Source organism: Nannobrachium achirus (genome assembly GCF_963921795.1).
Source record: "Nannobrachium achirus genome assembly, chromosome: 4".
Lineage (NCBI taxonomy): Eukaryota > Metazoa > Chordata > Actinopteri > Myctophiformes > Myctophidae > Nannobrachium > Nannobrachium achirus.
Genome location: NC_137813.1, coordinates 39,594,671 through 39,621,247, shown reverse-complemented (window position 1 = coordinate 39,621,247; position 26,577 = coordinate 39,594,671). Strand labels below are relative to the sequence as shown.

The following is a 26,577-nucleotide window of genomic DNA, read 5'->3' as shown; positions in this document are numbered from 1 at the left end:
TACTCTCTTTTTCGACGATGCCTGAATAAGAGATAACCCAATCTCCCTTCTTCCACTATAATCTGACATCCCATGCACCACACTATCACCTTCCGCCCTGGGAGTGAATCTGTGTGTACATACAGGTGTGGCGTTGACCTGAAAATGATCTTTGGCTAAATACAAAAACATGGGTGAAAGTTGGTTCAGTGCAGTGTATGACTGCCCATCCCTCACAAATAGATTAGATTAGATTTAACCTCACCGCCGAAGGCCTGCACAGAAAATGAGATTTGGCAATATCACGCTCCATCTTAAACTTTCATTTGGTTAGTGTCGTTTGATAATTAAATTTGGCATAGTGTATGATTTCCTCAATGAGAGGTTGGGCCCAGGGTAAAGATGATATCAATAGTGAGTCATGGACTAATTTACCTCTGGTGTATCTTTCTTCCTAGCCCATAGGCACCGTCTGGAATCAGGCTAAAGTGCCACCTGTGTTACAAACATCAGCTCTAGGGGTTTTCTCTAATGTTCCACTGGACTGAAGGCATAATTTAACCTCAGAATATTTTACTGGGCTCTTGATACACAGGCATACAATTGCAGAAGAGATAAGACTACAACTGGGTGAGTCTGTGTACCACACGTGATGCCCTCAGAAACACAGAAAGCACTCCTAGTGCAGAGGAGTGTTTTATGCATTCTCCAAGAGATGAATAAGACACAGGAAAATGGTTTCCCATTTCCTTTCATTCATTAGATTTAGGCTACCGGTATGTTGAATGCAATGTGTCCAATTTCATTTATTCCTACCTCCCTGTCTACAGTGCAGCTTCAACCAAACACCAGAGGCATGTTAGGCATTTATCACAGTGGCTGTCTTGCTCTTTAACTTACTCCACATTCATAAATAATTTAACGGTAAACATTTTATGTGTGTTTGTGCTGTGAGTTCAAATGTGCTTTTGGCTAATGAGTGTCGGGAACACAGAAAAAAAAGCCTCAAGATGAATGGGGGATTGGACCTGCTAAAATTAGGACCCACTGACAGGTTTTTACACACTACCAGTGGTTTTCAACGCTTTTCATATCGTTGTTGTCGGGTGGAAACCCTGTATGTCCAAAACCGTTCGTTTTGCATTTATCATTTTAAAAATGATTTAAACTAGTGAAAACAGCCAATCTACAAGCACACAACGCCTCCGCGAGGCGTTGCTTGTAGATCTGCTGTTTTCACTACCTTTGTGTGACGGCCTTGTATGATGAAGCAGGGCTTAACTTTGTGAAAAAAAACGTACAAATTTGAAACTTGGAGAAACTTTCTGCCCGACAGTGACGATATCAAGGTCTATTATTTATTCTGCATTTGATCCATGGACCATGAGATTTTGTCCACAATTCCATGCTGTATTGATGTGGTGCCATATAGGAGATATAACAGGCAAACATTGATCAAAATAACAATTCTTCTAAATTCTCTAATTGTGTAGACTTCCTGTAAAGTAAGTAATGCTTGCAGATGTTAAACAACAATTTTACTTTTGAGAGTGTATAAATGAAACCAAATGGACCTGAAGGGTCCATTTGGTTTCATTTTACACTCTCAATACTTAAAGATATATAAGGGTCCATTTGGTTACCAAATCTCTATTCATATAGCTGGCTACTTGGAACCCCCTCAAGGACCACTGGTGGTCCCCGGACCACTGGTTGAAAACCACTGTGCTATGAACACCTATAGTTCACAACAGACAAGTGACAACACAGAATTACTATGGAATAAACGACAGGCCCTGTGCCAAATCCTGTGCCAAATTATCCTCACATGCTCCCTGAGAATGTGTGCAGTTAGAAACCAATTTGTGAGTGTGAAATGATGTAGGTGTATCGTTTTATGGGCCAACTAAAAGTGTTAATTGAGTTAACTGCTGCTGTGTCTGTGTGTGTCTCTCTCTCTGTGTGTGTGTGTGTGTGTGTGTGTGTGTGTGTGTGTGTGTGTGTGTGTGTGTGTGTGTGTGTGTGTGTGTGTGTGTGTGTGTGTGTGAGCGTGCGCGCGCGTGTGTGTGCGTGTGAGGCCATTTTGTCATTTGTTATTTTGCATGTGTATAAAAAAGCAACGGCTACCTACTCCAAGCCTAGATGTTATTTTAGACTGAATTGATGAGAGGAATTAATGTCGACAGAAATTAGCTGCGTTCACATTCACACACAGATTTAAATCTTTAAATTATTTATGCCTTACATAAAGAGCAAAGACTCTATAACAATACCTTTACATAGTGACATATTGACATACAATGCCAAATGGTTAGCCATAGCTGAGAAGTGACAGGCATTATGATGACATCATCATCATACCCGGAAGTTATGCGGGAACGTCTACTGAGTGTCAAAAACATACTTTTTGGCCTTGACAGCCCATACATCCAAACAGAAAAGTCCTATCTGATTGTATTAAACAAGGTTAAACAACGTTAAACTCACTTTGCAACTCACTTTGCCACTCGATTTGCCATTCACTTATGCAATATACCATTACCCTCTATATGCAGGCTTTTAGGTTATGCGCTCTGTATGCATTGTTTAAGTTTTGGACAGTGATTTAATCGTATTGCTGTTAATTACGCACGTGTGTGTGTGTGTGTGTGTGTGTGTGTGTGTGTGTGTGTGTGTGTGTGTGTGTGTGTGTGTGTGTGTGTGTGTGTGTGTGTGTGTGCGTGCGTGCGTGCGTGCGTGCGTGCGTGCGTGTGTGTGTGTGTTTTTGCAAGTAATTCACGACCTGACGTGGAATCATTGCCATTCCCAACCATGAGAAGTTGATGTTTATGGGCGGCAGTGGCTCAGAGGAGTGGGCGCCTGGGAACCAGAAGGATCCCCGTTCGATCCCGGACTCCCCCAGTTGGGGTCGAAGTGTCCTTGAGCAAGACACTGAACCCCTAATTGCTCCTGATGAGCACTTTGAAGCGCCTTGGATAAATAAATAAAAGCATCATTCTCCATTTCAGCTAAGTTACAGGATGTGTGCTACACAATGTGGATAAGAACAGTGCACCTTCCAGTGTGTGTGCTAGTGCGGAGATGATATCGCGACAAATCGCTCTCCCTCTCATAAAACGTAGAGTGTGTGTGGACAGGGGCCTTAAATGAAAGTCCTTCATATGTTTGCAGCATCTGTATGTTCCAACTTCCACACACAGATGTGATGGAACGGGCAAGCAGCTGCAGTTTAGTCTATCCTGAACCAACATCAACTCAGGCAGCTGCTGTCATTTGCATGCCCAGCCGCACACAGTTCTCTACGGCCAGTTGCATCTTCGTCAACGCAGTTTTGGTGGCCAGAAGAATCAGTTCAAAGACCAACTGAAGACCTCACTGAAGAGAGGCCTATCAACCCATCTTCACTGGAGGAACGTCTTACTGTCTACTGCTTACTTACCTCTTGTGCTCTCATTACGGATTGGAATGTATGGAAGGAAAGTCAGGGCATATACGACACTGTGCAAAGTTTGCAAAGAGGCATGCCCACACGTGTGTGTGTGTGTTTGTGTGTGGTTAGTGTAGCCAGCCGCTAGAGATGCGATAGCCTGAAGGGCTGCAAACATGGCGACAGATCCCATAGGCTGAACTAGGCTGAATCGAGGTCACGTGCTGTCAATCCGGGCCAATCATTAAAAGGTTGCATTTCCTCCCTGTCTACAAGGAAGATCAAAGAAGGAACGGACACCAACGTCATTTTCGTCATTTCAGGCTCCATGGGACGCCGCCATGACACTTTGGCCACCCAAAATTAACATTAGCGTCTATGAGCACTTCGTCACTTCCGCCACCCAAAAGTGGCCACCCGGCGTGCCAACTTCCGGGTGTTGTCTGTTCCTTGTAGATATTCCTTGCCTGTCTATTTATCAGCCTTCGGCTGACTATGCTGATTCCCCGTGTCTGTCTGAGTCTCTCAACACATTGGAGCCAGCCATCAGAGACTCCCTGTTGTTTTATGTTCCTTCACAAGGCCTTATCTCAGATCCTTGGCAGGCTTGCTAGATATTGCATAACACGTCCCAAAAGAATATTGAAGATGCCGCTTTCTTCAATTATGCTCAAAAGTATGGAACACCTTCCCTCAACGAGAGACTTTTTCCCATTTAAAATTAAATAGGCCATAAACTGTGGCGGCAGGTGTCCTCCTGAAAACTTTATGGAAGTCATTGATGAAACTAAAAAACTACTATTTCTCCCATCACACAGTAAAAGCTGTAGGGTTTTTACTGAAATATACTTGAAAACCATTTAAAGTCAGTATCTCCTACCAGATTTCAAGTTTGAGGTTGTCTTGGCATGTCAGCATAATACAAATATGATACAGGAATAATAATAACTAGAAAGGAACAATTGTAAATTGCGAGTGTGGTTGCCTATATATTGTAGCCAAATTGTCATGTGAAGCTTGACCAAAAACAGTGTGGGCTCGCATGGAACACCATGTATGGGCATAAAGATCTACCCAACGGGCACTCCAACATCGAACACCATATATGGCATAAAGATCTGCCCAACTGGCAAGCCAACATTACTTCTGAGACTCCTACATTCACTCCCCTCAGATACTGAGGAATGGGTCTACCTTCCTCTCTCTCCAGACTCATTTCATTGTCTCCACCAGCCGAAGGCAGGGGGAGAGTATGTTTTCGCCCCTGTCCGTGCGTGCGTGCGTGCGTCCGTGCGTCCGTGCGTCCGTGTGTCCGTCCTCCAAGTTTGTTACCAGCTAATCTCCGGCACCGTTGGCCCGGTCGCTGCCAAAATGAGCACACACACTCCTTGGATGCCAATTCAGAAACTCTGCCCCACATTTTTCAAATGGCCCTCTTCTAAAGTTTGGAAGATTGGTCCATTTTGGACAAAATGCCTCAAATCACAAATGCAGAGTGCAATTAACATGAAATCTCACACACACGTTCCCACTAGGCCGAGGAAGAAATGCCACTTTTGAAATCAGCCTCATGGTGGCGCTATAACAGGGCCATTCGTGGTTTTACCGATAACTCCACCGATCACTTTCAAACTTTGTAAGCGCACTCCCTGGATGCCAATTCAGAACCGCAGCCCCACATTTTTGAAATGTCCCTGTTCTAGCGCCACCTTGAGGCCGATGTTTGCAAAACACATTTCTGTACACTACTCCTACAGATTTTGACCAAAAATCACGCAAATCGGTAGACAGTGTCTCTAAAGTCATGTGATCAACACGGATATGTCTGATTGTCCATATTCCATCCTGATTGGCTGATATTGGCTTTCAAAGTTTGTAAGATTGGTCCATTTTGGACAAAATGCCTCAAATCACAAATGCAGAGTGCAATTAACATGAAATCGCGCACACACACGTTCCCACTAGGCCGAGGAAGAAATGACACTTCAAATTTTTGAAATCAGCCTCATGGTGGCGCTATAACTATTCGTGGTTTTACCTATAACTCCACCAATCAGTTTCAAACTTTGTAAGCGCACTCCCTATAGGCCAAGGAAAAACCCTTTCCTTGAATTTTTCACATCAGCCTTTTATAGCGCCACCAGGAGGCCGACTTATGTAAGACACAATTTTGGATATTACTCCTTCAGATTTTACCCAAAATTAACACAAATCAGTACACACTATCTCTACAGTCATATGATCAAGACGGATCTGTCCCGTATTAAATACAAATCAAACACTGCGTGCAATTGTAATGAAATTGTGTACGCACAATCGCAAAAGGCCAAGGAAAAAATTACACTACAAAATGTTCAAATCAGCCTCATGGTGGCGCCATGAAAGGTCTAAGATTGGTGAAGAACACATGCCACCCTTTTTACATTGGCCTATTATAGCACCACCAGGACGTGTGGCTGGTGGAGACCTGTGCTCGGAAGAGCACTTCTTCTAGTTGGAAATGCATTGGATGCTTAAAGTTAAATATTTCAAAAACTACAAAAGATTTCACATGGGTGTTGTTGTTATTTACGGTATATCAGGTCGCACTTGTTGGTGGTGATGTCACCAAGAAAGGCCCTGCCTTTGTACTGTTGTCCAGTTTTGATGAGTATAACCTTATTACACCAGTAAGACTCCCTAATCGGGAGATAAGCGACCGTAGGTGGCTTATCTCCACAAATAGGGCAAAAATGTGTTTTTCCAAAATCTTCCTGATCCATGTTGATGACATGAGTGTAGACATGCTGTGTAGTGATATTCGTGATTTTAGGGCAAAAACTGTAGGAGCAGTGTCCAAAAATGTGTTTTAAAAATCGGCCTGAAGGTGGCGCTAGAATAGGGCCATGTGAGAAATGAGGGGTGGGGTCTCCGCGTTGCCTTGGCGGACGAATAGGTACCGGCCCCGGCTCTCCCGGACGCTCCTAGCCCGAGTTACGGCATTTAATGTGCGCTGCAGTGGCAGGGGGTCCTCCACTGGGGGCGCCACCACTTTTGCATCCGTTCTGGAGCACCAGGAGTCGGTGGTCCCCGGGAATTCCCCGTGAGCAGCCCCGTTGGGGTGGTCATTTGGTCATTTTTGCACATTTGGTCATTTTTTACATCTGGGGGTCCCCCAGGGACCTGGGGGTCCCTGGGGCTCCGGGGGTCCTTGGAGGTTGTAGTTTGGCAGGCAAGGAGTGTGTGTGTAAAATCTGGCATGGATCGGGTCAACGGGTGCGGAGATATAAGCAGGGAAAAAGTGTGACGTGTGACGTGTGAGCACATTTGGTCATTTTTTACATCTGGGGGTCCCCCAGGGACCTGGGGCTCCGGGGGTCCTTGGAGGTTGTAGTTTGGCAGTCAAGGAGTGTGTGTGCAAAATTTGGCATGGATGGGGGCAACGGTTGTGGAGATATGAGCAGGGCAAAAGTGTGACTCACTGACTCACTGACAGACAGCCTGTGGAGGTTTTGGTAGTAAATGCGACCTACGGTCGCAATAAAGATTTGGGAGAACATACTGGTCTTGCTTTCATGTTTCTTGTAAAAAATAAAAAATAAATCATAATGTACTGCTGAAAATCTTCTGTTTCGGGAATGGCAGGCATTCAGACTTTTACAAAAATACAACAATTACTCTTTAAGAATCAAACGTTTTACTCTCATTCACTAGGATCCCGGATGGCTCGATCCTAGGCTTAAAATAATTGATATGCATATTTTTGTAAAAGTCTATGGGGGAAATGAATTGGAGATGTTTTAGTGGCACCAGTAAACCACAAATTCCGTGACATTCTGCACAGCAGGTGCAAACACTCTGTTAGGCCAACAGAGAGCCACTGGCGCTTCCACTCTCTTCACACTTAACATCTTTGCAATGCAAATAAATAATGTGTCTAACCTGTGTAGGAGCTGGACTGGGAGTTTAAAAAGGACTGGTTGAATGGCTCTGACAATCCCTCCCTTTTGGGTCCCCCCCATCTGGAGCTCTGAATCTATTCTGCACTCTAGGTACTTACTTATTTACTCAATCCTCTTCATTCCTTGTGGAAAATAAGTTCTGCTTCCATCTGGTCCTATCCTGTAGAGAAGTCTAGACTAGAAGCATGTTAGTGGTCTGGGTAAAACTCCCCAAAACTAGACAACCATTAGATCTGTCTGTTTTCTAAGACTCCCATTGCTCTGTTTAGAGGCTTGCAGCATACAAATGAAATCAAATATCAACATACCTTGCCTCAAAATAAAATTCAACAAAAAAAATCTATTTCCTGAATGGATATAATAATATATTTCTGTTTTGCTTTTGTTCTAACTCTGTAGGGGTACTTCAGGTGTACCTGAGGGCCCCTCCTGCTAGACTACAAGTTTACTAGTACAGAAACGATTTGCATGTCATACATTTGAGGAAAAACAATTTTTTGCAAGTTCATTGCTGGGATGATTTATGAGCTGTGAAGAACCAACCAGGGGCGCTAAGGATCTGTGTTTGGATTGCGATCTCGAAAAGATGTGAAGACATAAATTTGAAATGAATTTTTACGAGACCTAAAATAAAATGTTTTATTATATTGTTATGTCAATGATAATTGTGTTCAGACCACCTGTGTTCAGACCACCCGTAAGAGTATGTGCATTTCAGTTTGTGGAGTAAAGACAGTTTGACTGACAGAAGAGATTAAACATAGTAAAAATATTTTACAATTTAAAAAACTACTCAAATCTAATATCCTGGCTAAATACAGTAAAATATAATCTTCCTCTACTTACTTTTGTTTGTCTTTGGAGTTTTATTTTTCATTTATTTACTTTTGTTAGTCTTTGGAGTTTTATTTTACATTTATTTCAATTTTTTTGACTCCCTGTATATTCTTTTTTAAGTACATTATGTATGAGTTTTTATCCAATGATAACGAGGCCAACCAGAATAACATCACACTCTGCTACAATACTTTTTTACAATAATGCTTTTTGTTTTTTGTTCTTACGTTTTTATTCCATTATCATTCTCTAGATGGTAAACTTGTATACTCTTATAACATATTTCTGATTCTTGAATTGCTATTGTTGATGTAGGGATGTAGGCTATATGGGTATTCCCTTTATTATGTTTCCTTTATCTTCATTTAAATTTACTGTAAAGTATAACAGATTTAGTCTGCGTCCCCTTTCACTGACACTAATGTATTAATTTTACTCACGTGTTAATTGTCTCTTGAATGTTGTTTGTTTGTTTGTTTTTACTGTAAAGTGTGAAATGCCAACGCTTTTTCATCACCATTACATCTGTCATGTTTTCTCAGCTCCTGCACAATTCATTATATTCGGTGTGGTCTTTGTTGTAAAAGGTCAGTGGCGATGCTGCTTGACAATGAAATATTAGCTCTATATGGAGGGCTATACTTCAACATAGCCAGGTTACATAACATGGCACATGTTGCTCAGGGGTGAAGGGTCAACATCTGTCAAGCACCACACCACTGCATGTTTCTTTGTTAAACCTTGATGAACTTAACTTCTCTTAAACCGACTTATTTTCATTGATTGCGTCACAATTTATGTTGGACTTCATCATCTTCTCTTGTTGAGCAGTCAATCAATCAATCTCTGCTAACCTTGCATACCTATTAATCCTTCATGGGAAGTGCCATTAGGTAGGACAGGTCCAATTAGTACCCATTGTGTCTTGTCTTGTCTTGTCTTGTCTTGTCTTGTCTTGTCTTGTCTTGTCTTGTCTTGTCTTGTTTTGTCTACCACCACCATGAATAACAATGTTCTGTCCTCTTCTCCTCGTTTCTAGTATTCACCTGCACATGATGACAATGCCAGGACAACTATGGGTTTATTATTATGTACATTGCATCCATATGCACCCCCACAGTTTGTCTGACGATAATAATGGGTCTCTGGAAAAAATAAAAAATAAAAATAAAAATAAAAAACAATTAAGTACAGTAGCTAATTTGTACTTCTTTTTCTCAGATGGATTAAAATTAAACCAGTGGTTCCCAAACTTTTTAGCTCGAGACCCAAAAGAGACGTTTGCCCGGCCGGTACCCAAACTAGTGAAAACAGCACATCTACAAGCATCGTCGCTTCGCGCCACGTTGTGAGCTTTTTTGGAAATGTTTTGAAAAACAAAAATGTAGGAAACCAAAAATGAAGGGACCCAAAAAAGATTGTCCACGACCCACAAATGGGTCAAACCCATTGTTTGGGAACCAGTGAATTAAACCGTATGTGTTGGTGTATGTGATTGTGCACATGACAAGTGAACGCATGGGTGTGTTTGCAATGATGGTTACATCTACCCCAGCTCTCCTAACATGTACTGAAATAATAATGAGAACATTGGTTGCTTCTGAGTGGGTTGAATGAGAGGGACGCAGGGGCAGGAGTCAGGGGCGTCACAAGGGGGGGAAGTGGGACTGAGTTACTAGGGCCCAAGTGTTCATTATTTTATACTTTAGCTATTGAAAAATAGCAGATATACAAGCTCACAGCGCGGCACCGAGTGCTGCACTGCGAGCTTGTAGATCTGCTATTTTTCAATAGTTAAAGCGCAAAATAATGCGCAATAATGCGTTCCCAGTCTAAATGGGTTAAACCCCCTCCCCCTATGAAGAACATTCATGGGGGGCCCGCAGTGAATCCTCACCCAGGGCCCAGAATTTGGTGTGACACCCCTGGGGACGGGGCAGGAGTGCAGAGAGCAGTGGTACACCGTGAAATCCAGAGTGTTCATTTAACTGAGAGAGTGTAGAATGTACCCATAACGGTCCATCTTTACACTGTACAGAGAACGTTTCAGTGAGAAACTGTGGAAAATGTGTTCATCCAGTTATTTATTTGTTTGATTATTTTGGTCATAATCTAGCTTGGTTTATTTGCACATACCGGTACAGTCTGTAGTTTCTTTGCTCATATACGGTAATCTGTTCTCATTTCTTTGATCATATAGTCTTTAGTTGTTTATTTTCATAGTTGTTTCTTTGATCATATAATCTAGTTGTTTATTTGCTACTCTATTACTGTATGTTGTTTTTCTCATATATCTGTAGTTCAGTCAGTAGTTATTTAGCTCGTCATTGTTTTGCTCATATCGTCTGTATAGTTTTTTTGCAATACAGACTCTAGATACGTAGGTTTGCTATATATACTCTCTGGTTTCCTTTTCCTCATATTATTATTTGTTTGTGCGTGCTCATATTCTCTCTCTAGGCCTTTGTTTGTTTTTCTCATAGTTTCCAAGTGTTTTTTTTTCTTTTCTTTTTTTGTACAGTCAGAACATTGTATTAGAACACGTTCTTTTTCACTTGACAGATGTCCACAGATGTCCTTGTGTCAGCTTTGTGGGACACACACACACATGCAAAGTGGTAAAAATTGATTTTTGTGGAACCTGTAATACCTATACAGTATATGCCCCCCTGGGAAGAGTGAGGTCCTTCTTGATTACATTCACTCAGTCCTTAGAGAGTTCAGCTCAAAAGCTCTAAAATCCAATGTCAGTTCAGCCCATTGTTTTAACCCATATGACCGGGAAAGCATCTGTGAAATTTTAGATTTTATCCATAATTTATGGCCTACTTTAGCTGTTCAAAGATAGACGAAATACAAGCTCACATCTGTTATTATATGCTCATATCTGCTATTTAAAAATAGCAGATATACAAGCTCACATCTGTTATCTGCTCATATCTACTATTTAAAACTAGCAGATATACAAGCTTATAGTGTGTCACTTTGTGCCACAGCATGAGCTTGTAGATCTGCTATTTTTGATAAATAATGAAAATGTGTGTACATCTTTGGAAATATATTTTTAAAGCAAACTAACTCAAATCTTTGCTACTGGGGGACCCCCATGGAACAAATCTATTTTGAGATAGGGTTACGGTAGCCAAATACATATGATTCTGGCCGGGGGTCCTTGACATTAAAAACTTTGAGCACCATATAGCAAGGTTTTTCAGAAAACTGTTAGGATTTAGAAGACACAAGACATCTGTAGAATCTGCCACAGGTCTTAAAAGATTAATAACATATTTCAGGCTCTCATCGCGCTCCTCAACAACAAATTGGTTAACATGTATACTATAGTTCTACTAAATGAGTCATCTTCCTACACTTTCAGAGTGAAATTAACACTGCATGGATTTAACTGTGTAGCTAATTATGGAAGACATTTGTATTCTACAATTTGTGTTGATTATAGATCCACATGTATCAGGTGTACACTGATATGAATGAGATCATTCAGAGGACCAAATTGGAAGTATACTCAAGTCTTTTATTAGGCTATTTTATTACTTTACCCCATTACCATGTATTTACATTGGCTTGAAATTGGGGGGAGCTATGGTGTGGATCGCCTTTGTTTCTTGTATGCATTTACATGCACATTTTAACTAATGAAATAAGTCAGTCAGACAGACATTCAATGTGCTGAGGTTTTACATGACAGTTTTTGGGAGGATATTGTTTGAGATTAATAAAACTACTAGAAAACTATAATGTTTATGAAATAAAATTCAAGTGTCAATAAATAAAAAAGCCCAAAACGGCACATATGTTTTATTGACCTTACCTTACCGGTATATAGTGAATTATGCATTTCTTAGCAGCCTATGGTGTTACAATTAACAGATGACAAAATGTTTTAATGTCAATATTTATTAATAGCATAGCATTTTCTTCAAGTTTTCTTGGTACAAAATCATGCAGCATTTAGTGATTTCTGAAGTGCAAAACTGTTCCAAAGATCCTCTCACATACCAAGTAGGACTGGAGCAAGCATGCTGAACAGAAACACTCCAAGGCGAGAAGCAATGATGGAGTTTAGTTGATAAACGTGCAACATTCCAGAACTTTGAATGTAGTTATTCTACTGCAGCCTACTGTACATCACCAAATATTTGATCAAGAAAAATACTCTTTGTGGAGGATATCCTCCGTAACTCCACTGATAGAAACGAAACTGCACACACTCATGCGTTTTGACAGTTCGGTGTTTAAAACATTCATTGCTATTTAAAATGTATCAAAATATTTGTAGGTAAACAACGTGTAAACATCTTCGTCACTTTGTTCTGGTTGGCAACAATACATTCATTCAAAAAAAAAGTACATTATCAACCCATGCCATGACTCATGAGTAAACAATTGCTGGTTCTTTACGCACAAACTTTACGCACAAACGTTGGTCATTTTGACTGCTTTGTTGCGGTCATTTTTTGGAAGTCAGTGTAACAATTTGCATATCTTCTTTGCTCACCAAGACGCAGACAACGTCTTTGATGCGTGCATCAAGCACGGAGACTCGTGCAACATGTGCCGCTCTCCATCACCCATGATGTCCGATGCCATGGTCTAGCTGAGTCCGATCATCACCGCTTCCACGTCTTTGGATGGCCTCCGTTCCGTCACCAGAAAGTTGATCATACTCTCCGATTTGATCATCAGGTTGCAGCCGAGGAAGAAAATGCCGAACATGACCGTCAGAGAGAGAACGCACAACACGGCGATCTGCACCACGCGACTGACGAAGAGCTTGCGCTCGTCCGGCGGCAGAAGAACGAGCGAGCCGCCGTCGCTGGTCGCCACGTCCGTGCCGTTAAAAGTCACCAGAGTGCCGGCGAGAGTTTGACTCCCGTTTAGGATCGCACCCCGAGTGTAGTTGAAGAAGACGGAGACGTTCATGCTTCCTTGTTGCAGGTTGTGTCAGCGCCAAGGTGCGCGGTTCCAAAAAGCACTCACCACGAACCCTTGACCGCAGCAGGCAAAACTTTGCGTCATGTGACTGTCCAAACAAACGAGCAGAGTAAAAAAGAATCACCAGGCCAGCGAATATTAATTAAGCAACAAATGCGTGCCGATGCTCTTTGGCTAATCCCTAAACAAACCAAATGCCCCGGTTTTTTGCAGTCTGCTTTTTCACCAAATATGAAGAAATATTTACAGCTCGGTGTCCACTTGTCTTAGGCTGCAATGGGGTCTCCGACAGTCTAGACGGCGCAAAAAGTGCAGCTCTCCATGCCTGCCTTATAATAGGAGTGCACCTGTGCTCTTGTGCGCGCTATTGTGCCAAGTCTCTGGTGCGTTTTAAAGTGATGATGAGTTCCCCGTGGACCACACCATCGCTCAGCGCAAGGGGAGGTAGCCAGGCTACAGTTATATTGATCATATGACTTTCTAGCCTATAGGATCCCATCAGTGGTGGAAAAAGTAAAACAAAATGTCAATACTGCAATATAGAAATACTCTGTTGAAGTCTGTTCCAAGTCAAATTAATTTAAATGTAGCTTACTTGATTAAAAGTACAAAAGTATTGCTATCAAAATGTAGGCTACAATAAAGTACTATAAAGTACTATAAACAATCAGTTAACATTATATTAGACTATATAGGCTGTTTTTAACACGAAGAAAAGAAAAACGCATGGCTATGTTGAATAATAAGAAGTTGCCATTATGATGTCATGTTGCTCTGGAAACTGTCAGTGTATGGTAGGTAGGCCTAATCATGAAAATTGTCTAATAGCTACAATGGCAATTCGGGTGTTCAACTGCTAAGCCACCATGAACTTAAGTTAAAAACTGCAAGTAGATCTTTGATAGACACCTATGGATAAAAAGCCTTCCTGACAAGATTTGTTCCAGGCCACATCCTTTTTGAGAGATATTGGTCAATTCACTAAAAAAAAAAAAAGTTGGGGACATAACAGCTTAATTAATAATAAAGAAGAAATTAATTTAAGGCTTCTTTGGGTGTGTAATTGATAGAAAACGAGCACAGGTCTCTGCCAGGTCAGGTAGGTTATTGTGGCCTCCTGGTGGCGTGGCGCTATAATAGGCCAATGTGAATAGGGTAAAGGGTAGTGGATCACTTCACTTTTCAGGGTCATGTTGTAGTTCTCAAAGGATTACATTTGGCCGGAAAGATCAACCCGGATTCAGTTTTAACCCAAAATAATTCCCCTGCGCTCAAGGACATACTTTTAGGGCCTACTTAATAAACTCTTTGATAAGCCATAATGTGAAAATAATTTGTTCCTCGACCTAGTGGGAATGTGCGTGTAACATTTCACTGGCAGAGACAATAAAACAAATCAGTTAGCTCCATATGGGCAAAAAGAGGGCATGCCCATATATGGATGGACATATACGGATGACATCAGGGATCTCCATGGGCATAAAAGGGACATGGACCGACACGTCAACCAATCAGAAGTCTTGCTGTTGGAGCATCAGTTCTCGGTAGTAATGGTGGGCATGAGTGTTCTCCGGTATGCCGCTGCCTTTGCAGCCAGACTGAATCCTCTCAAACATGGAAACAACACTGTGAATTTGCTGTCCAGGACCATTCCACGGACAGACGAAGTTGCTGTCCGCTGGGGTCATGGAAAGAAAATGTTTGTGATCAAACCCAGTGACTTCTATGACCGACGGTTTCTCCACTTATTGAGATATTACATTCTTTTGACTGGGATTCCAGTGGCAGCCCTTGTCACGTTCGTGAATGTGTTCATTGGCGAGGCAGAACTGGCTGACATCCCAGAAGGCTATGAACCAGAACATTGGGAGCACTATAAGCACCCTATCACCAGATGGATTTCACGAAACATTTACGATACCCCTGTCAAAGACTACGAGAAGATGATGGCTGCTATCCACATTGAGCAGCAGAAGAGGGAGATGCGATTGCAACAACTGGAGGTCCGTCGACACATGAGGACCAAGGGAGATGGTCCGTGGTTCCATGTGGAGACCCTGGACAAGAATTTGATCGACAACAGTCACAAATCAACACCAGACAATTAAACAAAGCCACCCTACTGTCAATATGTCATTGTGAGTAATCTCACTGCTGTAAATTATTTCGATCTTGCATAAATGAAGTAGGCCTATATGAATCTTGAAAAAAATGGACATGTACTGACAATACCTACAGTATATGGGCATAAAAGGGACAAGGACTGACATATACAGAGATCTCCATATATGGGCATATCAGTCGGTTCACAGTGCAACATATAGCTGTGAGGGCCTAGTGTCCTGAACTCTAGATTAAACCTCTAGTTGAATTAAACCTTCCTGGTACTTTTGAGCGGTGCTAACTGCTCCTATGGCTTTGTCTGTTTGTATGTCCCGCCCCATCCCACATTGGCCAAGTTTTGCGGGAAGCTTAAATTAACAAACTTTCCGTTTTGGTAAGTTTGTGTAGTGTTATGGAGAAATATGGAGTCCATTCAGAAGATGAGTATTAGATGTCCAGGTTTATTTAGAGGCAATAGCAACAAGTCCATAATACAGCATATGCAACACGAATCTTAAGCCGTGCCTGCCCTCAGCCTTCCGCTCGGTACAGACAGAGGCACAGTTTTTCCAAACAACATCATACAGTCAGCTATATACCCTGCGCCAGGCCTAGCTTTAACACCCTTTGACAGACAGTTGTCATCCATCTCAAACCTGTCAGCAGCTGCTACTGTATATTATCTGAACAGCTGAATTAGGGACAGGTGACTGAGGTGAGACTCCTCAGGGAACTTTGAACTCAGAGCAGCTGTCAGGACACAGCTGATCAAACCTTAAATCAATGGATCCACAGTAAGCAGTAACGCCTGATACTCACATAGTATGACAAGACACCCATACCAGCAATAACATTTTTGTTTCACTATACAGTATATACTTCATAATTCCCTTGACAGTAGCAGAGTGGCTCTGCCGGCAGATAAATACTAATGTCTCCCCCAACCATTGGGGAGTCCAGTCCATATAGACCTAGGCTACTAATGATTTGCAATGCAAATGAGTTGCAACTTGCAACCAGTCACAAATTGACCAGCTGCAGTAGAGTTTTGGGATTCTGTTGCAAGTGGGTTCAAATCCCAAGTGTTACACTTCGTCCAATAATGATCTGCAGAAAATGTGGACCTATGGGTTCGAATATTCTATCCTGTAAATCAGATTCACTGTGTAGGAAATGACTTCTCAGATTTCAACATTTTGACCCCATCGCCCCCATCAGGCTGATTGGTGTCATCATTTGTTGTGAAAGTAATACACACAACCTCCAATCATTAGCAGTGTGTAAAGTAACTAAGTACATTTACTCAAGTACTGATTAGGTATTTTTTATTTTTTTTTACTTTACTTGAGTATTTACAATGGTCCTGCCGTAGTATGTGTCCATTCATCTTCCATATCTTCGCAGCTTCACTTTCTCACTCAGTGGCTTCATCTCAGCTCTTTAGCAGGTCTTTATAGCCTAATGATGTGATAACGCCAATGTATTCTTCGTATAGGCATCTATTAAGACAGTGGTTCTCAACATGTGGGTTGGGACCCCCTAGGGGTCCCCAAATTATTTTGGGCGGTCCCCAGATGATTAACTTAATGTGAAACACTGTTTTCTCACTCAACAGTAAACAAACCAACATAAGGTTTAAGTGTATCGAGGGTATCTGCACATTTCTAAAGTGACAATTTAAGGACTTTTCAATACCTTGGCTTTAACATTGGCCAAATTGTCAAATATTATAGGCAACAATCTTGAAAATAGCAGATCTGCTATTTTCACAATAGAACCGTGTTATACAAATGTAATGTCTCAACTCTTAGTGCTCGTCAGTTAAAATATGATTATTTTGGGGGTAGTGGCCTGAAAAGGTTGAGCAGTGGTTACCAGTGTTACACTACAACCATCGATGACATGTGTACAATACCCCCCCCCCCCCCCCCCTCAAAAAAAAGGGACAATGGCCTGTGATTTTAATTACCCTACAATTTCAAAATCCTATTAATTTATGTAGGCCTACTTTTATTTATTTATCAATGTATTTTGTTTTATTGTATCCTAATGTCATTTTATAATGTGTTTCCTTTGCTTGATATTTTGTGTAAAGCACATTGAATTGCCTTGTTGTTGAACTGTGCCATACAAATAAACTTGCCTTTCTACCACTTTTTCTGGTCACATATTCAGATACTGGATTCTGATTTGCTTAAAACAGTGGTAAATCAGTCAAAAACCTTGAGCTGGCTCATGGACCCCACCCACTATTGTGTTGCAGTTGTATAACTAAATAACCTTGCAAGTTACAACTGTGTTTTCTTTCATTTATATGGTAGAAGTGGTAGAAAATAAATTTACCATTCGAGGGTCGTGGGTTGTTGGCTGATTTACCACTGTTTCAGGGTTGTTTGGCACTTGGCCTTGCCTCGTGCCACAACCATGAACCAGTGGTAAATCAGCCAAGAACCCACTCCCTCTCATGGTAAATGGCTTACATTAAGACTAATAAGTCCCGGACAACACAACTAATATAACACCGAAATACTCTGAGCTTCTTAGAGCAACTTGATAGTCCCAAATGTTGCCGTCCCAAATATTCTGTATACATTTCTAGACATTCTTCCAACAGTCCATAACATTCCCCTGGAATTTCCTTTGGGCTCAATAAAGTGTCTGTCTGTCTGTCACTGTATGTTTATGAAAACATGAATTATACAATGAACTGTACACTCTGTCTGTCTGTTGATAAATATTTGTTGCATTAAATGGATGTGAAATATGAACATTGCAGTGACAATTTATACAACATGCTCCATTTGCAATAATGCATTTTCAACAGCTATTAAACAAACCCCTGTTTTGGAAAAACTAAGTCTAAGCAATTACAGCCATGTAATTCAATTTGAATGCTCCTTCCTGATGCCTCGGTAAGCAGCTTTCAACCACCAACTGACAAACACGTGTACAAACAAAGATTAGCTCTATACACAAATACCTCTCCTAAGCGTAGATACGGTTAATTTTCCGGTCCTTTATTAATGGATTATAAACAGATAACAGAGAACAAAGAAGTGCTTCATATGCTTTTGGAAGCAGCTAATTAATAGGCACTGTGTAAATCAATGCTGTGAAATCTTAACTCATTGGTCCATTTTTTATTCCTCTGTGTGATAATGGAAAGTAGAAACAATCCTTTTGTCACTCAAAGTACATAAATCCATTTTACAGTAACACAAAATCCAAGAAAGCTGTATTTGACTCCTACAGTATAAGCTCAGGCCTCAGGAATACTTGGATTTAGTATAGAAGTAAAATGTTGAGCAATAATCAATTCATGATTTAATTTTCTTTAACAGTACCTCAGTACCTCAGTGCCTCATATATACTGTAGAATGAACATCAAAACAGGGATCATAAACTTTGTGAACAACTTGCCTGCAGCTTGAACTACACCAGTGTGCAGGGTCTGGCCTTTTCTTTTATTATATCACACACTGTATTATTATTATTTTATTAATGTCCATGTATTGACGTTTGTCTTGTTTGTAATGTGATTGGTGTCAATAAAACAATAATGATAACAATAATAACAACAATACTAATAATACAACAGGGATAGAATGCCACAATCCATGTAGAATAAGATAGAAAATAAAACCCACTTAATAATAATAATAATAATAATAATCGTACAACAAATGCAAAAAAATCACTGTATGAACGTATGTACCTCCGTACGACCGTCTGTAGATCACATATCTCAAGAACCGTCCAACCGACCAACTTTAAACTCTAACTCTAACAACTAACCTGTTAAGTATTATACCTTTTACTGATCATCCTATTGACCGACATGTACAGAGTACAGACACGTATATAGTCATGTGTATGCAAAATGTGCATACACATGACTGTGCATGGTGCCTCTGGCTGGCTTGGCCCAGTGTCCATGCGAACACAATTGACCATGTTAAAGTGGGAGGGAAACTCGCAATCTCTGTCACTCTATGCACTAGCAGCTCCTCCAGTTTGGTCAGGGTGCTAGTTCAGTTTGGTGCTAGGAAGAGTAGCGTGTACTTTAGTATGACCTCCTGGTTATGCATCTCACTGTCAGGTGGAAAGAAACAGCTTTGACATCACACTGTAGACTTGGTGAGACACGTCATTTTATACGTATGTATGAGGCTCATGCATTCTTTGAGAAATAGTTTTGGACTTGCAACTCTGGTTACCATGACTACGAGATCATGTTTGGGTTTAAATCCCTAGTCTTTCTGTCTTGTCACATTTTTGGGAACCAATCAAATGTCCCCACGACCCTAATGTTTGATTTTATATACCGTTGTTGTCCACCATCTTGAGAGAGAGAGCATGAACCATTGGACCGGTACTGTACTGTACCTACTGTCTGACTCTCTCAATATAACAATTTACAAATATACGTTTGGGCTGTCTTATTTCTGTGGTGTGAATTATTGGTTATGGATTTATGATCCATATTTGTTAATAACAACATGATTGTCTGTGCTCTCCCTATAGGACCAACAGCAGGAATTTGCAGTGGAAAGGGATTAGAATGTGGGGAATCAGGGGGGGGGGGCACACGTCAGTCCGACGGCTACACCTGAGGTTAGGGTTAGGGTAAGAGATAGGGTTAGTAATGGGGAGAGTTAGATGAACGCATCGTCTGAGTAATAATGGTAGGAAGAAAGACATTTTTATTGTAGTAAGCTGATTTCCCTGATACCGTGTGTTTCTCAGCTTTGGGGCCTAATTGACAAAGACTGAGTTCCTGATTTTAATTTGGCTAATTGCTGAAAACCTAGATGATCACAGTGTTATTCAAGGCAAATATTTAACGTAACAAGAAGCCAGTGCAGAGCAGTTAAAACTGTTTTCCTCTTGGTCCTGGTTAATAGTTTTTAGTCTCTCGTTGTTTTCAGGCCTGCATGTGCATTGGCGTAATCAAGTCGGCTTGAAATAAAGGCATGAATCAGTTTTCCAGCATCTTTAGATCTGGGACTTGATATTAATTTAAGATGACATTTTATTATCTAATTATATAAGACAATTACTCTTGAATTATTAAACCCCATTTCTCTCTTTGTTTTATAGGTCAGACCAGAAGGATTTCAGCTTTTTCCTTGTTTATATGAGGACATATATGGGGATACATATAGACGTGAATATGTGTCTCTGACTTGTTCCTAAGCAACAGTAGACCTGTGAGCATAGTAACAGATGGTTGGTGAAGTTATTTTGGTTTAGAGAAGAAGGAGGGAGGGAGACACAAGGCGCCTGGACTGAGGAGATGGGAAAATGCTTCCACTTAGCATGAGGGAATTGGCAGCCTAGCAACACTAACTAAGTGAAGACGTCCCCTAGCAACAGGGCGGTGGTGTTTGGCCCCGCCCCTCCTAACATCTGTCTCCACTTGATTCCAGGGCCTTCACAGGGCATGACATCACCTGGACACACAGACACTCCTTCAACTAAACGCCTTCATCCCATCCTGTCCGGTGGGGACGCACCTCCTCAGAACTTTCTCCAGTTCCAATTAGTCTAACAGATTCCTCCTAATAACATCTCTTTCTTTAGCCGATCAAAGCGCTCAATGGAGTGTCAGAACAGTGAGCAGGACGGTCCCTCTCTCAATGACACTGAGCAGGACAGTCCATCTCTCAATCTCTCTCTCTTTGCATGTGTATGCATGCATGCATGCACATGCTAATGCTGAACTGAATGGTGACAGTGGCAAGGGGAGTGACAGATGAAAGAATGGAAATAGGACAGAGTGTTCTTTTAGATTTTAAACGGCAGGTACTGTACTAAGCACAAACTGTAGAGACAGTACATGGACGTTTTGTCTTCAAGTGGTCTGTCACCTATGAGCCTAAGAGAGGCAAATACAGTCCTTAATTACACACTGCCAGAATCCACACCTCCACAGCAGAGCGCCACCCTATACCAACCCCACAGTCATTAAGCACGCGTGCGTGCGTGCGTGCGTGCGTGCGTGCGTGCGTGCATGTGCGTGCGTGCGTGCGTGTGTGCAGTGGTGAAAAAAGTACTCACATTCTTTACTTAAAAGTATTGATACTGCAACGTAGATGTACTCTGTTACAAGTAAAAGTCCAGAATTCAGAGTGTACTTGAGTAAAAGTATGAAGGTTTTGGCATTAAAATGTATTTAAGTAACAAAAGTAAAAGTACACAATGTTTGAAAATAGCAGATCCACAAGCTCAAGTGCGGGCGTGTGCGTGTGTGTGTGTGTGTGTGTGTGTGTGTGTGTGTGTGTGTGTGTGTGTGTGTGTGTGTGTGTGTGTGTGTACCATTTCCATTTCATATTCATTTGATTGCTTATTTATATTCAGGTTACATTTTCTGTATCTATTTAAAGAAACATCAACTCTGTTTCCAGTAGGCTACTGTCTCATGCCACTACAACTGCCGTCCACCTCCTCTGCTTCACAAACCAGCTAGTATTATCTCAGTAACACAGATCTCTGTCTCACTTGTTATCGCTTTCCCCACTACATTCAGCCAATTTTGCCTCATTAGCTGCTTCTCTGTTGTTCTGTGTTGCCAGCCCTCAGTTTAATGTCACAGCAGGCTGCACAGCATGATTTAAATATACATGCCTATGCACTTTATTGAAAAAACAATTGGTGAGGGATAAAATAATATACACTGTGTATATATTTAACAATTTTTCTTGCGCTGTCTCTCTAATTGACATAGTTATGAGTCGATAACTCCAGAGTAATGAGTCCACCACTGAACCCACCCACATCATCTGCCATGCAGGGACACGTGTTGGAGAGACAGAATCAGTTTTTTGTTGTTTTGCTTGAGGAGCCTGAGAAGAGATGACTTCAATGGCAAATCATGGAGTACACAGGATGTCCCACACAAGAGAGGAGCTAGGAATATGGGCATAAGCCTCCATCATAAACTAACTCAGTGGTTCTCAACCTTTTCAGGCCGCAACCCCCAGGAAAATAATCATATTTTAACAACGCCTCGTGTTGGGGGGCGTTGTGAGCATGTCGATCGGCCATTTTCACAATTTCTGCCTCTAATATTTGACAATTTGTCCAGTGTTTAAATTTGTCATTTTAGAGGTATTAAAAAGTCCTAAAATTGTCACTTTAGAAATGTGCAGATACCATCTATACACTTAAACATTATGTTTACTGTTGAGTGAGAAAACAATGTTGCACATTAAGTTAATCATCTGGGGACCCCCCAAAATAATTTGGGGACCCACAGGTTGAGAACCGCTGAGCTAACCCAACTGGACAGATACTCATATCCCAGCTTGACCCCTCCCACCTCCATGCCACTCGTCAGATGTTCTTCACTAATCCAAACACACCAAGCTGATGGTGTTGAGCTGGGCCTGGTTACAAATGGTTAGTTGGCGAGTCATGAATGATTGCATTGTCAGACGCAGTGAGAAGCTTGAAGGACCACAAATAGATCGGAAACGCGGGTCAAGGCCTCCCTGTCACCCTCCCTCCAGCCTCCCCCATCCATCCTATTCACAGTCTTAATTGGCTGCCATCTGACCCAGACTGCGGTTCTTTGCTCGGCACATCCAGCCACATGCCCTGTCCAAAATGCCATTGTTCATGGGGGTGGAGCAACAGGGGAGTCAGAAAGAAGTAACATTCATTAACAAAGACGCCAATACTGCTGTGTGTGTGTGTGTGTGTGTGTGCGCGTGTGCGCGTGTGTGTGTGTGTGTGTGCGTGCGCGTGTGTGTGTGTGTGTGTGTGTGTGTGTGTGTGTGTGTGTGTGTGTGTGTGTGTGTGTGTGTGTGTGTGTGTGTGTGTGTGTGTGTCAGGGGTGGGGTATACAACTATACATTCTCTACCTACATGTATGAGCAGTCAGTGCTTAATACCCGTGAAATAGCTCAGTATCATAGCTTGTCTTCTTTGTTCTCATTTTTTGTCATTTTACTGGCCACAATTCCCGAACACTGGAGGCAGTAGCTTAGCAACCAACTAGAGAATGACGGAAAGAGTTGGAAAGAGGCAGGATAATGATTCAATAAATTGTCAAATACAGAGATCAAAAGCATTCAGGGGCATCAATTGGGTATGGCAGGTGTATGCAGCTGCCATACCCTGGGTCCAGGGGGGAGAATACAAGTTACTTCTATCTGTGCTGGTTATGTTGTTAAATTACAGTAAAATAACTACAAATGAAAAATTTAACAAGGTATTATAATTATATTCTCCACACTTTTATTCTCCCCATCTTGACAGAATAGTATATTACCAGGTTCCGCAGGTCAGCTGCACAGGTGCAATTCATTATTGTTAATTGTGGCACGTTTACGCCAAGTTTAGCCACACTTGAACGTTTCCAGGCTGCCATATCCAGCCCAAGAAACCATATAAATTTTGGGGGAAAAAAATAGAATGTACTTCTTAAAATAAATGTATCATGCCTGTTGCTAAGGTATGGCCAACAGCACTGGTGTCTTGCACGCGCGCGAAGAGTCATGTTGCCATACCTTACCTTTTTCTGAACTGACGCCACTGAAAGCATTGTCTGCCAGACCTACCTCTGCCCCCTCCCTCACAAACCACCCGAGTCTATATCTCAGCATGGAGATGTCCAGACAGAAACGGGAGTGGAGAATTGAAATTGATATGATCTTTTTCTTTTGTTCTCTTTTCTTTTCATCCGCTTTCATAACTCATCTTCTCTTTATTCATTTTTTCCTGTTTTAAAAGGCACCACTCCTATCACTCAATTAAAGAGTTGGACTGATTCAGACTCAAAGGTGACTATATACATTAAAGGGCATAACAGCGATATGTACATTAATAGAGAATGGGCAGATGCAGAGTTTTGATGATTTACGGACAGAATATGATCTGGACAAACATGAGTTTTTTTCTCTGTATTTACAGATAAGGGACTACTTTATGAAAGAGATTAAAACTGCTTGAATGAATCCACTAATCAAAATAATGGTTCAGACCTACAAGAATGAAAGGTGTAGAGTAATCTCAGCCCTTTATCAGGGACTGATGACAAATAAGAAGATATGTCATAACTCCAAAGATCAGAGGAAAATTTGCAGCAGAGAAACAGTCATGCTGGATTATGTGAATACATGGATGCCACGAACACAGGTATTGGGACGATGTATGGTCAGTAATAAAGGAGATATTGAAATACGAAATACCGAAAACATGTGTGGTGCTGTATCTATAGGAAACATGATGCAGGGAAAATATTTTAGTCCATTGAAATAATGAATTTAATTTAATTTAATTTAAGGGTTAAACTTACTGCATTGGTTTAAAGATGAGGTCTTAAAAAATGTATATCAGTTTAGTTTAGTTCAATATCACTAAACCTTTCTTTCCTTTTTTTTTACTATTTTGAAAAACATTTTTGAATATTTTAAATAGCTGATCTCACAACATGCCGATGTACAGGGGTCATCACCATGTCAGCTTGTGATGGACATTTTGATAAATATTTTATTTTTGTCACAGACATACAAAATAACTGTCCAATAATTTTACAAAAGAACATACAGTATCATATTTGGCAAAATGGTTGAAATTTCAGTTCCTTAGTTTATTTCTTTTTCTCAGTTCTCTGTCTGCTGGAAATGTCTCATCAAATGATGTGTGGTTTGTCCACAAGTTCTCTTTCTTCACCATCTTGCTGATGAGCCAAATACTTGACAGAGCTCCATCCAGTTCCATGTATGATACACAAAGTAAGGCTTCACTTCCTTCTAGTAGTCAAATGATTTGTGGTTTGTCAGAAAGAGTCTTTCCAAGTTCCCTTTCTTCACTATCGTGGCATCGTTTTTGCAATTCATTGACCCATCAACAAATATTGTTTTATTCTTTTGTCTTTTGCCAAACTCATTCTACTGATCTCTTATTGTGGTTGAAAGATAGTAGTAGTAGTAGCTTAATAAACAGGTAACAGTCCAGTAAAATTGATATGCTGCCAGGGTCAATCCTGTGTTAATTTACACGGTGAACAAGTATTATATGATGATGAGAAAGTGCGTAAGTGGTGTGATGTAGGGTATACCAGTGGAACAAGTATTAGGATTATTTCTCTCTCTGTCTTGTCTTGTCTTGTCTTGCATTGCATCCTCACCTGATGCAATCATGTAGCCAACACAACATATTAATCATCCTGACACTTATCATCATCCAAAATAATTAAAACAAATGCTTTATTATTATTATTATTATTACCCTTATTATTATTATTATTGAATATTTAGGATAGATTATGTACACATGATAACCAAAATACTAAATGTGCCAAGGACATGGACAAGTCTTGCCACAGACACATTTGTCCGTGTACGGACATGTTGATGACCCCTGCCGATGTAGATCAGCTATTTGAAGTATTTTAAAATGTTTTCCAAAATATAAAGAAAAAGGCAAAGACGTTTATAGGGATAGGGGTACAGGTAGCTGGAGTAAGGCCACTGTGGCCTCAGGTCATGCCATTGGTTTGAGGGGCACAAGGCCAAACTGAGGGGCAACGACGGCCATGGCCTTCATGGCCTTCCTGAAATTCCTGCCCTGGTTCTATGGGTCCGTTTTTAGCCCAAGGAATGTTTTTTGTGCAAAACAAATGCTTGCAATGGATTCAGAATCATGAAAACCCCCTAGTTAGTCTTTTTTTCCTGTATAGTAAGTGAATGGACCCAAACTTGAACCTCCTGAATTTACCTTGATCCACTAAATATATAATTCACAACTTTTAATATGTTATTTGGATGACCCTAAGGATCATAAAAAACCTTGAACCATTACTATTGCAATTTCTTTTGGGTCAGGCCCTTTTTTAGCTTAGATTGACTGGCCTAAAACATGGAGAAGACATGTATCTGGTCAAGGTGCTGCTGGCAGCCAGCAAAAAAGCAATCACAAGATTGTGGTATAAATGTGAACCTCCAACTTGTGAGCCATGAGCAGTGGCTGTGCATTGTGGAAGAAATATGTGATGGAGAGATTTACACACAAACTCAGGTTACAAGAATAATTATATCTTGAGAAATGGGAAAAATGGACTGTGTACAAGACCCAACAGGATGACGCCACCAATAACTGACTTTGAAAGTGAAATTATGTAAAAAGATAAACTCTGCATTGAATGTACATGTGATGATTTGCAAATAGAAATTAAGTGAAAAGAAAAAAGGTGGCTATACATTGACATAATATTGCCTAGACTGGTTCTCTTGGGATATGTCTGTGGCTGTCAGTTTTGAACAAAAGTGATTCTGAGAATTTCTGACCAGTAAATGGTCCCTGGTCACAATTTTGCAGCCACTGTCCACA

The 26,577-nt window shown here is 41.0% G+C and overlaps 2 protein-coding genes across 2 annotated transcripts; one reads left to right on the top strand and one right to left on the bottom strand.

Annotated features, from left to right (window-relative positions):
- Positions 1-12,795: 12,795 nt before the first annotated feature.
- On the bottom strand, positions 12,796-13,125 carry rprml (reprimo-like; the record flags this gene model as incomplete). The annotated part of the gene is made up of 1 exon (XM_080723659.1): positions 12,796-13,125. The coding sequence occupies one exon, from the start codon at positions 13,123-13,125 to the stop codon at positions 12,796-12,798; it is 330 nt and encodes a 109-aa protein (XP_080579785.1).
- Positions 13,126-14,684: 1,559 nt separating this feature from the next.
- Positions 14,685-15,245, top strand: LOC308283356 (NADH dehydrogenase [ubiquinone] 1 beta subcomplex subunit 5, mitochondrial-like; the record flags this gene model as incomplete). Its single annotated transcript, XM_080723777.1, has 1 exon — positions 14,685-15,245. Exon 1 carries the CDS (start codon positions 14,688-14,690, stop codon positions 15,243-15,245), a length of 558 nt encoding a protein of 185 aa, XP_080579903.1. The 5' UTR covers positions 14,685-14,687.
- Between the last annotated feature and the right edge of the window lie 11,332 nt (positions 15,246-26,577).